Source organism: Rana temporaria, chromosome 13 (assembly GCF_905171775.1).
Source record: "Rana temporaria chromosome 13, aRanTem1.1, whole genome shotgun sequence".
NCBI classification, from domain to species: Eukaryota; Metazoa; Chordata; class Amphibia; order Anura; family Ranidae; genus Rana; species Rana temporaria.
In genome coordinates, this window is record NC_053501.1 from 117,956,195 (window position 1) to 117,971,068 (window position 14,874).

The 14,874-nt window shown below is 49.7% G+C and overlaps 1 protein-coding gene across 1 annotated transcript in view; it reads left to right on the plus strand.

The window, feature by feature from the left end:
• The first annotated feature begins 1,390 nt into the window (after window positions 1-1,390).
• The window catches only part of KCNN3 (potassium calcium-activated channel subfamily N member 3), an 81,360-nt gene continuing 67,876 nt past the window's right edge, over window positions 1,391-14,874 (plus strand). Inside the window, exon 1 of the mRNA XM_040332202.1 lies at window positions 1,391-1,514. Coding sequence (XP_040188136.1) covers window positions 1,425-1,514 — 90 coding nt within the window. The 5' untranslated portion in view covers window positions 1,391-1,424. The remainder of the gene's footprint in view (window positions 1,515-14,874) is intronic.

Consider the following 14,874-nt stretch of genomic DNA (forward strand, 5'->3'; position numbering starts at 1 on the left):
TCTTCTCACTTATAACCAATGTAAGGGACATTCTTCCCACTGATCACCAATGTAAGGAACATTCTTCCCACTGATCACCAATGTAAGGGACATTCTTCTCACTGATCACCAATGTAAGGGGCATTCTTCCCACTGACCACCAATCTCACCCCCGGTGAGTCCCCAGTCAGTGTTCCGGGGATATTGACCTATGCCACCGCTAAATAGACTTTGGGACTTTTAAGCTATGACCAACTCATGGGCATTCTGGGGCACCAGGAAAGCAGATATGGGGCACTTGTTGTTTATTGTATTCATCTTGGTATGGTCTGAAGTTACTGGAGGACAATCTTCAATGGGGTCAATGCATGTATGGCGTATCCAGGGCCGCCATCAGGAATTATGGGGCCACCTTACACAGCTTCAGGCATGGGCCCCCTGGAGCAGAGAACCGGGGGGGGGGGGTGCTGCCGCCTCAAATAATTGAGAAGCTGGGGGGTTCCGTCGCTAGAAAATTGACCTCCGAGCCCCTTACGAAGAAATAAATAAAAAATATATATATAAAAAAAGGGGGGTTGCCATCCGGGGCCCTGGGGACCTCTGGGCCCTTTAATAAAGACACAAAAAAAAAAAAAAATATATATATATATATATATATATATATATATATATATATATATATATATATATATATATATATATATATATATATATATATATATATAAAAAAATAAAAAAAATGTTTTTATAAAAAAAAATACAAAAAAAAGGGAGGTTGCCATCCGGGGCCCTTGGGACCTCTGGGCCCTTTAATAAAAACGAAAAAAAGAGGGGTTGCCATCCGGGGCCCTGGGGACCTCCGGGCCCTTTAATAAAAACCAAAAAAAAAATATATAAAAAAATAAATAAAACATTTTTTTTATAAAAAAATAAATAAAAAAAAGAGGGGTTGCCACCCGGGCCCCTTACAGGTGTACTGCCTGTACCCCCCTGACGGCAGCCCTGGGCGTATCACAAAGAGCAGGGCTTGACAAAGGGGTCGAGACGAGATAGAGAAGATGCAGTACCAATGTCTAATGTGCGGTGGAGCTACATATCCTGGATTGAGGAGGCCACATAGTGTCGGGCGCATACGCAGCCAGCCAGGAAACGGTGACTTGGCATAGGTGATGGAGGTCCTGGTAGTGAAGGAACTCTTGTGCTTAGGCTCCAACCCTAGAGATTGGAACCTCGAACCCTGAGGTTCTGGTATGTAGGAACGTAAGGTTTTCACGGTCATTAATCCAGAACACTTTCAGACAGACTCGGGTCTAACCTGCCGCATGGGTGTAGGCCTAAAAAAAACACAATGAAAAATAAAAAGACGCAATAAAACAAATTGCCGATGAAAAGTGCAAATTCTCCTCCCTCCGGTCTAACGCTGAGCTTTTCTCTTGCAGGACTCCATGTTCTCGTTGGCCCTGAAATGCCTTATAAGTTTATCCTCCATTATTCTGCTGGGACTAATCATCGCGTATCATGCCAGGGAGGTGCAGGTAGGTGACCCCGAAACGCCGATCCCTTGTTACTGTGCCTGAGCCTAAGAGCTGACGGAATTGTGAAAGAAGCTGACCCATAATCCTCTGCTCCCCGCTATACCCATCCCATAATCCTCTGCTGCCCGCTATACCCATCCCATAATCCTCTGCTCCCCGCTATACCCATCCCATAATCCTCTGCTCCCTGCTATACCCATCCCATAATCCTCTGCTCCCCGCTATACCCATCCCATAATCCTCTGCTGCCCGCTATACCCATCCCATAATCCTCTGCTCCCTGCTATACCCATCCCATAATCCTCTGCTCCCCGCTATACCCATCCCATAATCCTCTGCTCCCCGCTATACCCATCCCATAATCCTCTGCTCCCCGCTATACCCATCCCATAATCCTCTGCTCCCCGCTATACCCATCCCATAATCATCTGCTCCCCACTATACCCATCCCATAATCCTCTGCTCCCCGCTATACCCATCCCATAATCCTCTGCTCCCCGCTATACCCATCCCATAATCATCTGCTCCCCACTATACCCATCCCATAATCCTGTGCTCCCCGCTATATCCATCCCATAATCCTCTGCTCCCCGCTATACCCATCCTATAATCCTCTGCTCCTCGCTATACCCATCCCATAATTCTGTGCTCCCTGCTATACCCATCCCATAATCCTCTGCTCCCCGCTATACCCATCCCATAATCCTGTGCTCCCCGCTATACCCATCTCATAATCCTCTGCTCCCCGCTATACCCATCCCATAATCCTCTACTCCCCGCTATACCTATCCCATAATCCTGTGCTCCCCGCTATACCCATCCCATAATCCTCTGCTCCCCGCTATACCCATCCCATAATCCTCTGCTCCCCGCTATACCCATCCCATAATCCTCTGCTCCCCGCTATACCCATCCCATAATCCTCTGCTCCCCGCTATACCCATCCCATAATCCTCTGCTCCCCACTATACCCATCCCATAATCCTCTGCTGCCCGCTATACCCATCCCATAATCCTCTGCTGCCCGCTATACCCATCCCATAATCCTCTGCTCCCCGCTATACCCATCCCATAATCCTCTGCTCCCCGCTATACCCATCCCATAATCCTCTGCTCCCCGCTATACCCATCCCATAATCCTCTGCTCCCCGCTATACCCATCCCATAATCCTCTGCTCCCCGCTATACCCATCCCATAATCCTCTGCTCCCCGCTATACCCATCCCATAATCCTCTGCTCCCCGCTATACCCATCCCATAATCCTCTGCTCCCCGCTATACCCATCCCATAATCATCTGCTCCCCACTATACCCATTCCATAATCCTGTGCTCCCCGCTATATCCATCCCATAATCCTCTGCTCCCCGCTATACCCATCCCATAATCCTCTGCTCCTCGCTATACCCATCCCATAATTCTGTGCTCCCCGCTATACCCATCTCATAATCCTCTGCTCCCTGCTATACCCATCCCATAATCCTCTGCTCCCCGCTATACCCATCCCATAATCCTCTGCTCCCCGCTATACCCATCCCATAATCCTCTGCTCCCCGCTATACCCATCCCATAATCCTCTGCTCCCCACTATACCCATCCCATAATCCTCTGCTGCCCGCTATACCCATCCCATAATCCTCTGCTGCCCGCTATACCCATCCCATAATCCTCTGCTCCCCGCTATACCCATCCCATAATCCTCTGCTCCCCGCTATACCCATCCCATAATCCTCTGCTGCCCGCTATACCCATCCCATAATCCTCTGCTCCCCGCTATACCCATCCCATAATCCTCTGCTCCCCGCTATACCCATCCCATAATCCTCTGCTCCCCGCTATACCCATCCCATAATCATCTGCTCCCCGCTATACCCATCCCATAATCCTCTGCTCCCCGCTATACCCATCCCATAATCCTCTGCTCCCCGCTATACCCATCCCATAATCCTCTGCTCCCCGCTATACCCATCCCATAATCATCTGCTCCCCACTATACCCATTCCATAATCCTGTGCTCCCCGCTATATCCATCCCATAATCCTCTGCTCCCCGCTATACCCATCCCATAATCCTCTGCTCCTCGCTATACCCATCCCATAATTCTGTGCTCCCCGCTATACCCATCTCATAATCCTCTGCTCCCTGCTATACCCATCCCATAATCCTCTGCTCCCCGCTATACCCATCCCATAATCCTGTGCTCCCCGCTATACCCATCTCATAATCCTCTGCTGCCCACTATACCCTTCCCATAATCCTCTGCTCCCTGCTATACCCATCCCATAATCCTCTGCTGCCCGCTATACCCAGCCCATAATCCTCTACTCCCCGCTATACCTATCCCATAATCCTGTGCTCCCCGCTATACCCATCCCATAATCCTCTGCTCCCCGCTATACCCATCCCATAATCCTCTGCTGCCCGCTATACCCAGCCCATAATCCTCTACTCCCCGCTATACCTATCCCATAATCCTCTGCTCCCCGCTATACCCATCCCATAATCCTCTGCTCCCCGCTATACCCATCCCATAATCCTCTGCTGCCCGCTATACCCATCCCATAATCCTGTGCTCCCCGCTATACCCATCCCATAATCCTCTGCTCCCCGCTATACCCATCCCATAATCCTCTGCTCCCCGCTATACCCATCCCATAATCCTCTGCTCCCCGCTACACCCATCCTATAATCCTCTGCTCCCCGCTATACCCATCCCATAATCCTCTGCTCCCCACTATACCCATCCCATAATCCTCTGCTGCCCGCTATACCCATTCCATAATCCTCTGCTCCCCGCTATACCCATTCCATAATCCTGTTCTCCCCGCTATACCCATCCCATAATCCTGTGCTCCCCGCTATACCCATCCCATAATCCTCTGCTCCCCGCTACACCCATCCTATAATCCTCTGCTCCCCGCTATACCCATCCCATAATCCTCTGCTCCCCACTATACCCATCCCATAATCCTCTGCTCCCCGCTAGACCCATCCCATAATCCTCTGCTCCCCGCTAGACCCATCCCATAATCCTCTGCTCTCCGCTATACCCATCCCATAATTCTGTGCTCCCCGCTATACCCATCTCATAATCCTCTGCTCCCTGCTATACCCATCCCATAATCCTGTGCTCCCCGCTATACCCATCCCATAATCCTGTGCTCCCCGCTATACCCATCTCATAATCCTCTGCTCTCCGCTATACCCATCCCATAATCCTCTGCTCCCCGCTATACCTATCCCATAATCCTCTGCTCTCCGCTATACCCATCCCATAATCCTCTGCTCTCCGCTATACCCATCCCATAATCCTCTGCTCCCCACTATACCCATCCCATAATCCTGTGCTCCCCGCTATACCCATCCCATAATCCTCTGCTCCCCGTTATACCCATCCCATAGACCCCTGCTCCCCGCTATACCCATCCCATAATCCTCTGCTCCCCGCTACATCCATCCTATAATCCTCTGCTCCCCGCTATACCCATCCCATAATCCTGTGCTCCCCGCTATACCCATCTCATAATCCTCTGCTCTCCGCTATACCCATCCCATAATCCTCTGCTCCCCGCTATACCCATCCCATAATCCTCTGCTCCCCGCTATACCCATCCCATAGACCTCTGCTCCCCACTATACCTATCCCATAATCCTCTGCTCTCCGCTATACCCATCCCATAATCCTCTGCTCTCCGCTATACCCATCCCATAATCCTCTGCTCCCCACTATACCCATCCCATAATCCTGTGCTCCCCGCTATACCCATCCCATAATCCTCTGCTCCCCGTTATACCCATCCCATAGACCCCTGCTCCCCGCTATACCCATCCCATAATCCTGTGCTCCCCGCTATACCCATCCCATAATCCTCTGCTCCCCGCTACATCCATCCTATAATCCTCTGCTCCCCGCTATACCCATCCCATAATCCTCTGCTCCCCACTATACCCATCCCATAATCCTCTGCTCCCCGCTATACCCATCCCATAATCCTCTGCTCCTTACTCTGGACACATTGCCTATAATCCGTGGCTCACTATTCGGTCCCTCTCATACATCGTCTCATCTTTCCCACCATCAGAATGTGTCCCAGCTGTCAGTGATCCTCACGGCCGCCATCGCTCCATCGACATGTGACGCCATTGTGTAGCGTGGCCCCCCCGGGGGGGGGGGGGTTCCATCCTCCTGTCCCCTTTGAAGTATTTTGGTTGGAATTCTTTACCCTGCCTCCTCCTCCTCCTCTGGTCAGAACCTTTGTGTCGTCGCGCTCTATTCTCTGCGTCGGGGCAGGTGTTGGTCACGTGACCGCGGAGCGTAACGGCTGCGCCGTGTGAATAATCGCGCACAGCTGTGTACCGTGTTATATATAGCCGTACATTGTTTGTCAATGTCTGACTGTCTGCCAAGCTGCCAATTCACTCCCACCCACCGCGTGTCTTCCTAAACTCACCCTTCCGCTCCCGTCATGGCGGCGCACCGAATAAAAGGGAGGACGCCGCGAGGGGGCAATGGAGACACCGTTGTCATCGCGTTGCCTTATTTCAGAAGTCAGCAAAACTAAGAACGATAACGGTCCTCCTCTATAAGGGGGGGGGGGGGGCCCTAAACCAGACGTCTGCAGAAAAGTGGACCTGTCACCAGATATATATTCCTCTTAAAGGGCGACTCCACTTTTGTTATAAAAAAAAAAGCAGTAAATCCTAAGGAAGGAGGAGAATTATGGGTGGGATCAGAGTGATTGTCTATGCCGGTGCTGACCAATGAGAATTACTCTGATCCTTCCCAGGAGCGCTGCAGAAAAAAAGGGAGAACAGTGGGGTTTTTGAATTCCCAAATTGCTACCCCGGCTGGACTGGGGGCGGGGGAGGGTTTGCCCCCCCCCCGTATCCAATCGCAGTAAAGAGCCTATGACGTAGGCTGATTACCATGTGATCCAATCGTAGCGCATCACAGTGTTAATAGGAAGTGCAGGTTACACCGACAGCGGGTGAGGAGAGGAGAGCCGATAAGCGGCTTTCCTGATGGGGCGGGTCTGCGCTGATAATCAGTGCATTGATTATCAGTGCAGTCCCATCAGTGATGCCTGCCAGTGCCCACCAGTGATGCCAATCACTGACAAACATTTATCTCCTCTATCTACTAGGGAGGATCAAGATATGGTGGATTCCCATGAAAATGTTTGTTCTTAACATGTTTCTACCGCTTCATCAGGAGAATATCTGTAATCAATCATTGGGATAGTAAGCACCAAATATCACAATATCGCAATATATGAAGAGATATTAAACATACAATAAAGTAAAAGTAGAGGAGGAGAAAGCGAGCGATGTCACTTACCCGTGACCCGTTAAGCCTAGCCGGAGTCAGAGCACCACCAAGTTTCTCCCACGGCGGCTAAGGGGGACGTGCAAAAAAATGGACGGATGTCTATATTGGATAATGACAGTGTATGAGTGGACAATATTCAATCATAGAGAGACAATTGGGAAGGGATAGTAAGAGAAGGGAGGGGAGGGTAGGGGAGGAAAGTTAAGGGAACAAGGGCAAGGTAGGACAAGGGGGGGAAAGGAGAAGGGGGGAGAAAAGAGGAGAGAAAACAGGGGTTGGGGAAGGGGGAAAGGGGTGGAAGGAAAAGGGGAAAAAAGGAAGTGGAAGGAGGGGGGGGGGGAGAGGGAAGGGGGCTGAAGAGAGGGATAGAAGGGAAGAAGGGAAGGGATGAAAAGGGGCAAAGACACAAACGACTGCAGGGAAATCCCACCATTGTGGGAGGGGCAGAGACACAAACTACTGCAGGAAATCTCCCCATTGTGGGAGGGGCAGAGACACAACTACTGCAGGAAATCTCCCCATTGTGGGAGGGGCAGAGACACAAACTAGTGCAGGGAAATCTCACCATTGTGGGAGGGGCAGAGACACAAACTACTGCAGGAAATCCCACCATTGTGGGAGGGGCAGAGACACAAGTTACTGGAGGAAATCCCACCATTGTGGGAGGGGCAGAGACACAAACTACTGGAGGAAATACCATCATTGTGGGAGGGTCAGAGACACAAACTGTTGGAGGAAATCTCCTCATTGTGGGAGGGGCAGAGACACAAACTACTGCAGGGAAATCTCACCATTGTGGGAGGGGCAGAGACACAAGCTACTGGAGGTAATCTCCTCATTGTGGGAGGGGCAGAGACACAAACTACTGGAGGAAATCCCATCATTGTGAGAGGGGCAGAGACACAAGCTACTGGAGGTAATCTCCTCATTGTGGGAGGGGCAGAGACACAAACTACCAGAGGAAATCCCATCATTGTGGGAGGGGCAGAGACACAAACTACTGCAGAAAAATCGCATCATTGTGGGAGGGGCAGAGACACAAACTACTGGAGGAAATCTCACCATTGTGGGAGGGGCACAGACACAAACTACTGAGGGCATATGTAACCATTGTGGGGGTGAGAAGACTGAGAAACCAAATAAGCCAGCATAAGCATACATTGGCCTGGCCTTGTGCTGCCTCGGTATCCTAGGAGTTTTCAGATCTGTTTTTTATTTTTTTATTTTTTCATTTTTTACAAAACAGAACAGGCATGTTCAGTGGCACGCCGCGCACGCCCACCCTCCCGCACAACACCGCTGTTCTGTATAAAAGGCTTTTCTATCAAACGCCTTCTGTCTAATTCTAGTATGAGATTGTTCTGAACGCTCTGCCAGGACAAAGACGGCCTGCAGAGATCGGCTTCCTCGTACTGTACGGCTAGGAATGGAGGTGGGGGGGGGGGGGGCAGGATTTCCCAATCTGCTGCTGCGTCCTGTATAATGCGGCGTAGGTGTAATCACGGAAAGGAAAATTACCTACTTTATCAATTGTTCCCGACATTCTCCTTTTCAATAGGACTCCGAGCCGCTTCAGTAGAGGACCTGTAAATTCTGGTGGCCTGCGACGATGCGCACAGCCGAGAAGGGGGTTGTGGGGCTGATTCACACGAGATCTGCGGTTTGCATTGCACACGGGTTATCGTTTAATGAACGGAAATAAATGTAATGTCCAGAAATGTTTCAGGGAAATGACTTTCTACTGTTTAAAAAATAAAGAAGATGGTCAGCAGGCCCTTCCTCTACCCCAATGGGTGGAAGATACTTGGCGGATGAAGCGTCGCCCCCCCCAGAAATGGTATTGCCGTCATTATCCCATATAGGGCAATGCTTCACAGATGCCACCTTAAAGATCCGAGTATTCATTTATAAATCATGACCAAATAGATCAATATTTCCCCCTTTTCTTTACTTTCGTTACTTTGAGGACAACTCTGGAGTTGAAAGTCATCTCAAAGAGCTCAGTCTTGAAACTCAACAAAGAAGGTCATTCTAGGGCAGTCTTTTCTTTCCTGCTAAGATTAGTACACTGGGGGGGGGGGGGTTTAGGAAAAGTTGCCCTTACATTGGTGACCAGTGGGAATAATGCCCCCTTACCCGTTGGTGTCATGCTACTGGCTTCGCCAAGTGGTGATGGACCTGGATACATGAAGACATCATTGGATGGAAAGTCAGTCAGCCACAGCTCAAGGAACCTCTAGCCACCTCTGGAGGAATCCTAAGGTCCCACAGAACCCTGGTTGGTAGCTCGATAGGGTTGGAAACCACGCTGGACTCACTGGATCAGTCACTGGTCGTGAGGGGGTGATAAAGTGGGCAAGTAGAAAGTATTATCTTCCAATGTTTTGCACTCAACTTAAAAAAAGGTGACGTGAGCCCTTTTGGGGAATGGGCTGCTGTCTCTGGGTACCTCTACCTACCTTTCACAGAACCCTGGTTGGTAATTTGTTAGGGTTGGAGACCACACTGGACTGGCTGAATCATTCACAGGTCGTGGATGGGTGATAAAGTGGGTGAGTTGTAAGACACCATCAGATTGCAGGTCAGTCAACCACAGCTCAAGGAACCCCTGGACACTTCTGAAGGAATCCTAGGGTTCCACAGAACTCTGTTGGTAGCTTGTTAGGTTTGGATATCACACTGGACTGGCTGAATCAGTCACTGGTTGTGGGTGGGTGATAAAGTGGGTGAGTTGGAAGATGCCATCAGATGACAGGTCAGTCAACCACAGCTCAAGGAACCCCTAGAATTGTCTGAAGGAATCCTAGGGTTCCACAGAACCCTTGCTGGTAGCTTTTTAGGGTTGGAGGCCATGCTGGACTGACTGGATCAGTCATTGGTCATGGGTGGGTGATAAAGTGGGCGAGTAGGAAGAATCCCCTTTCAATGAGTTATGCCCAACTTGAAATAAGGTGGCAGTGAGTCCTTTTGGGGCCTGGACTGCTGCCTCTGGGTACCTCTACGTACTTTCCACAGAACCCTGGTTGGTGGCTCTTTAGGGTTGGAGACCAAGCTGGACTGACTGGATCAGTCACTGGTCGCAGGTGGGTGATAAAGTGAGCGAGTAGGAAGAATTCCCTTACAATGATTTGTGCCAAACTTAAAAGAAGGAGATAGTGAGCCCTTTTGAAGCCTGGGCTGCTGCCTCTGGGTACCTCTACCTACCTTTCACAGAACCCTGGTTGGTGGCTCGTTAGGGTTGGAGACCAAGCTGGACTGACTGAATCAGTCACTGGTCGTGGGTGGGTGATAAAGTGGATGAGTAGGAAGAATTCCCTTCCAACGATTTCTACCCAACTTGAAAAAAGGTGTTAGTGAGCCCTTTTGAGGCCTGGGCTGCTGTCGCTGGGTACCTCTACCTACCATTCACAGAACCCTGGTTGAGAATGAGATTGGGGTTGGGATTTTTTTGATACGTTGGACAGGTAAAAGGGTCCTTTGGAACCCTTTAACAATCCATTTAAGTATAGAAAGTGTAAATTAATTCCACTGTCCCTCCTATAGGTCAGTCCATCACATAGGACTAGAGGTCAGTATGTGAATGAACTGCTAGGTGATTCTTTTATATAATGATGGTATGGCGCATGGGCCAATCACATGCTGACAGAGAGATCAGCTTAGGTAAGTGTGGGTGGACAAGAGAAGGATGGATCCTCCACATTGGAGCACGGAACACAGAACTTGGACTAGTAAGGGGTCCTTCAGCCAGTGCCCCACAGATAATAATTTGCCATGAAAATTGGATCACTTAGCAATTTGCTTATCGGTAATTTTTAATATGAAGTTTGTTTATTGTAATGATTAAGGAAGCTTTGAGTAGACTAGCTTTATAAGGAACGATTTGCCAAAGGGATTACTTTTTGGGTCCTTAATGGGGTCCGCCTGCGGTCCATTGGAGAAAACTATAAGACTTTTTATTTACAAGATCTAACTGATTCAATATATAAACTGAAACAGATCTTTTCACGTTGCCATGATCTAGTCATGTCAACTCTGACAGCTAGTAAAATGGGTACTATGGGATCTTTATGGTTTTGGTATAGGGGAGGAATAATAAAGTGCAGTGAAGAACTTTATTTATTTATTCAGATCTCTACATGAAATGGGGACAGCTGTGAAAAAAGGAAGACAGATGGGTTCAGGCAGAGCTGGGACAAGGTCCTTTAGCACTCAAGGCCAGAGTGAACCCCCTCTATGAGCCATGGACTACTTCAGGAGTCCTGCCCTTTTTGGGTGCCTTTTAGGTTCTGTTGAAGCATCTAAACCTCTTCTGCTTACCCCTAGACCTGGCTCTAGGTTCAGCTTGGTGCATTGTTTTGCATGAGAGGGGGAGCAGCGCTGTCAGTTTCGAAGAAAGAGGGAGACTTCTATACTCCTCGATATAATGCTGACAAGGCAGCAGTTGTTCTCTAGCCTAACACACAGTGATTATCATTTCCAGCTGGAGAGACCAGCTTTAGACATTTGTTCCTTCCAAGGAAATCTCTTTACATATTCTGGCAAGTTTAAAGGATAATATCAGACAGCCTCTGAACTTTGAATGCTGTTGAGGAAATGCTTTAACTGTCGATTAACCCGCTCAATGCGCCTCTAATATAAGTTTTATATAATCCTTTGAAGGCTCAGCAGGCTTTTGATGATGCTTTTGGGTTGGGTCTGTAGGTTCTCATCACATGCTTTTCCACCGATCAGCCTTCCCATCTGTGGATTACAAGGGCCTAGGCAGGATTTAGGAAGCGCTTGGCAAGCTATTACGGTGACTGTGACGGTATCGGTATGATATCCCCGTCAACGTTCCCTTCTTCCCATAACGAAAATCACCCCAATATTCCACGAGGAGGGATATCCCTGGAGTCGCCCAGAAAGCCACACATGAGACCAGCTTACTGCTTGAACAACACAGACTTTAATGTTATAACACACACAGCTTATATGTCATTTCCAAAACTGTTACAATGACAAATCTCCGCCCCCCCTCACACTGGGGCTTCCATACAGATGACTAGGTAGACACGACGGGGCCGATGCTGAAAACACATTTTCTTTAGACAATGACATCAATGACGCTGAGCACTAGCTGTACTGAATACATCAACCAGACCGCTCGACCCCGCATATAGAGAGATAATTACCACAATGAAGCAATCAGAATAATTAACACAAGCCACTTAAACCCAGCTCTCCTTCACACAACACAATAGATCAATTAACCTTTAGAAATAGTGAGGGGACATTAGCACGTCAATAACCTGTCAGAGGAATGAATCACATGAAATTCCTTTCTACCTCTACCCATGGCTAGCAGGGGGCAGTAAACTGAGACATATAGGCAAATGTATCACAATGGCCCCCCTTTTGCTCCCTCCTCCGGCAAACCCGGTTGGACCTTCCCTGGTCCAGTAGGGTTGACGGGTTCAGAGCTTTTAGTCCGAGGTTAACTCCGTTTGGCATGACTGACCTCCCTTGGCAACTGCTTCAGACTCAGGTATGTCACCGGGTCGTCAGATCACACGCCGGTCAGTCCCCAAGTCTTTGTGCGATCTGCAAAGTCACCAGAAGTCAGTGTGAAGACAGCGAATGGGTCTGTGCACCGCCGTCTAGGTGTCCCGCTATGGGAGGGGGCAGGTTATGGCTCTGAAGTGACAATCCCAGGAGATTCATAAAAAGAAAAAGTTATATTTGTTGAAATGCTGTAGCACTGGTGCTCAGAGTCGGGGGGGGAGGGGAATCAGAGCCCCATAAGGTCAGCCACCCCCTGCTCCCTCCGCAGCCGCCGGTTCTCCTCTTTGAGCTTTTCCAGCTCCATCTCCAGTTCATGGAGCCTGGGGGGGTCAGCCCGCTGTGACCTCAGGTGGTTGTTCTCCTCCTCCATGCGGCTTATGCACTCCTCCAGCTCTATGTACTCACGGATCAGATCCTGCTTGCTCATGTCCTGCAGGCTCTCCACGTGGTCCTTCATCATCAGGAACTGGGTGGTGGTGTAAGGGGCCACCGGTGGGCCCTTGGCGAACATCTCGGCCCGCATCTGGGGCGCCCGCTGCGATTCCATCTCCTCCAGTCGCTTCTTCTCCTCCCAGGTCCGCTGGTTATATGACTTCCAGGACCTCTTCTTCTTGGAGGGTAGCTGGCGGTGCCTCTTTCTGCCCAGCTCCCTCCAAGGCCCCTCCGGCTCATGGCTGTCGCCCATGACCAGCTGACAATGGTGTTCCCTGTTGTCCGTAATAACAGATTGTACCATGAGGGCTTCGTAAGGGGTGCCCAATGGTTCTTCCTGACCCAGCTCCTGGGGATCCCAAGCTGAGTCTACACAATGGGCTGCTGCTGGTGGGCGGTACCCAGGTTGAGACCAATTTGACCTGGTGTTGTCATTCATGGGGCAATTATGCTTGAAGTGACCCAACTGTTTGCACCGGAAGCAGCGTTGTTCGTTGTCCTCCTGGCGTGGGTAGCGAGGGCTATATGTCATCGGTCTGTTAGGCGGTTGGTATCTAGCGGCTGGTGGGTGTGAGGGCGCCGTTGGTTGTGGGGGTTGTACCCGTGGTGTGACCTGGTTTGTCTTGCGAGTATCCGCATATTCATCCGCCAACTTCGCGGCCTCTGGTAGAGTCATGGGCCTGCGATCTCTCACCCAATCCTTGACGTCCGTCTGGATGTGATTGTAAAATTGCTCCAGGAGCATTAGTTGCAAAATGTCCTCTGCGGTGGTGGCCTGGCTGCTGTTAACCCAGTTAGAGGCCGACAGGGACAGCTGGCATGCCCATTCTGCGTAAGAGTCTTCCGTGGTTTTGCGTGAGTCCCTGAACTTCTGTCGGTGGGACTCTGGGGTTACTGCATAACGAGCCAGGAGCGCTTCTTTAACCCTGGCGTAGCTATGGATATCCTGATCTGGCACGGTCCGGAAAGCATCAGAAGCTTTGCCTGATAGTTTGCCTGACAATATTGCGACCCAGTCTCCTCTAGCTATTCGGTGCAGGTTACATTGTCGCTCAAAGTCTGCCAGGTAGTTATCAATCTCACAGTCCTTTTCATCAAAAGCTTTAAAAGCGCTAAACGGAATCTTCCTTGCGTCTGCTGTGCTGTACTCACTGTTCGTAGAAGGTGCGGCTGCTTGTTGGACTGCTGCCAGTTTTAACTGTAGCTCTGCGTCCCTTATTTGTTTATCCTTCTGTAGTTCTGCGTCCCTTATTTCTTTAGCCTTCTGTAGTTCTGCGTCCCTTATTTCTTTAGCCTCCTGTGGCTCTGCGTCCCTTATTTGTTTATCCTTCTGTAGTTCTGCGTCCCTTATTTGTTTATCCTTCTGTAGCTCCGCGTCTCTTATTTCTTTAGCCTCCTGTAGCTCTGCGTCTCTTATTTCTTTAGCCTTCTGTAGCTCTGCGTTTACTAACATGTCCATCACTTTCAGCACCACATCCGGCGTTGGGTTCGGGCCGAACCATGCTAGCTTCTCTCTCATTAGCTTGTTGGTTGGTGACTCCTCCTGAATCACTGGTGTCTCCATCTCTTGTACTGCTGGCGTTGCTGCAATCACGTCCTCCTGGTCTATCTCCATTGATTCTGCTATGATGACCCGCTTGGTTTTGTTGCTAGCAATCCTTCCACGAACTTCCAGTAGTTCTTTCAGTGTATTTCTTTTAAGCAGGGTGTAGCAGCCTTCCATTCACTGTTCCCAGTGTCTGCTTGGAATCCGGGTGTAAAGGAGAGTAGAAGGGAAGATCCCGCTGCTGCCAACCAATTTGTGACGGTATCGGTATGATATCCCCGTCAACGTTCCCTTCTTCCCATAACGAAAATCACCCCAATATTCCACGAGGAGGGATATCCCTGGAGTCGCCCAGAAAGCCACACATGAGACCAGCTTACTGCTTGAACAACACAGACTTTAATGTTATAACACACACAGCTTATATGTCATTTCCAAAACTGTTACAATGACAAATCTCCGCCCCCCTCACACTGGGGCTTCCATACAGATGACTAGGTAGACACGACGGGGC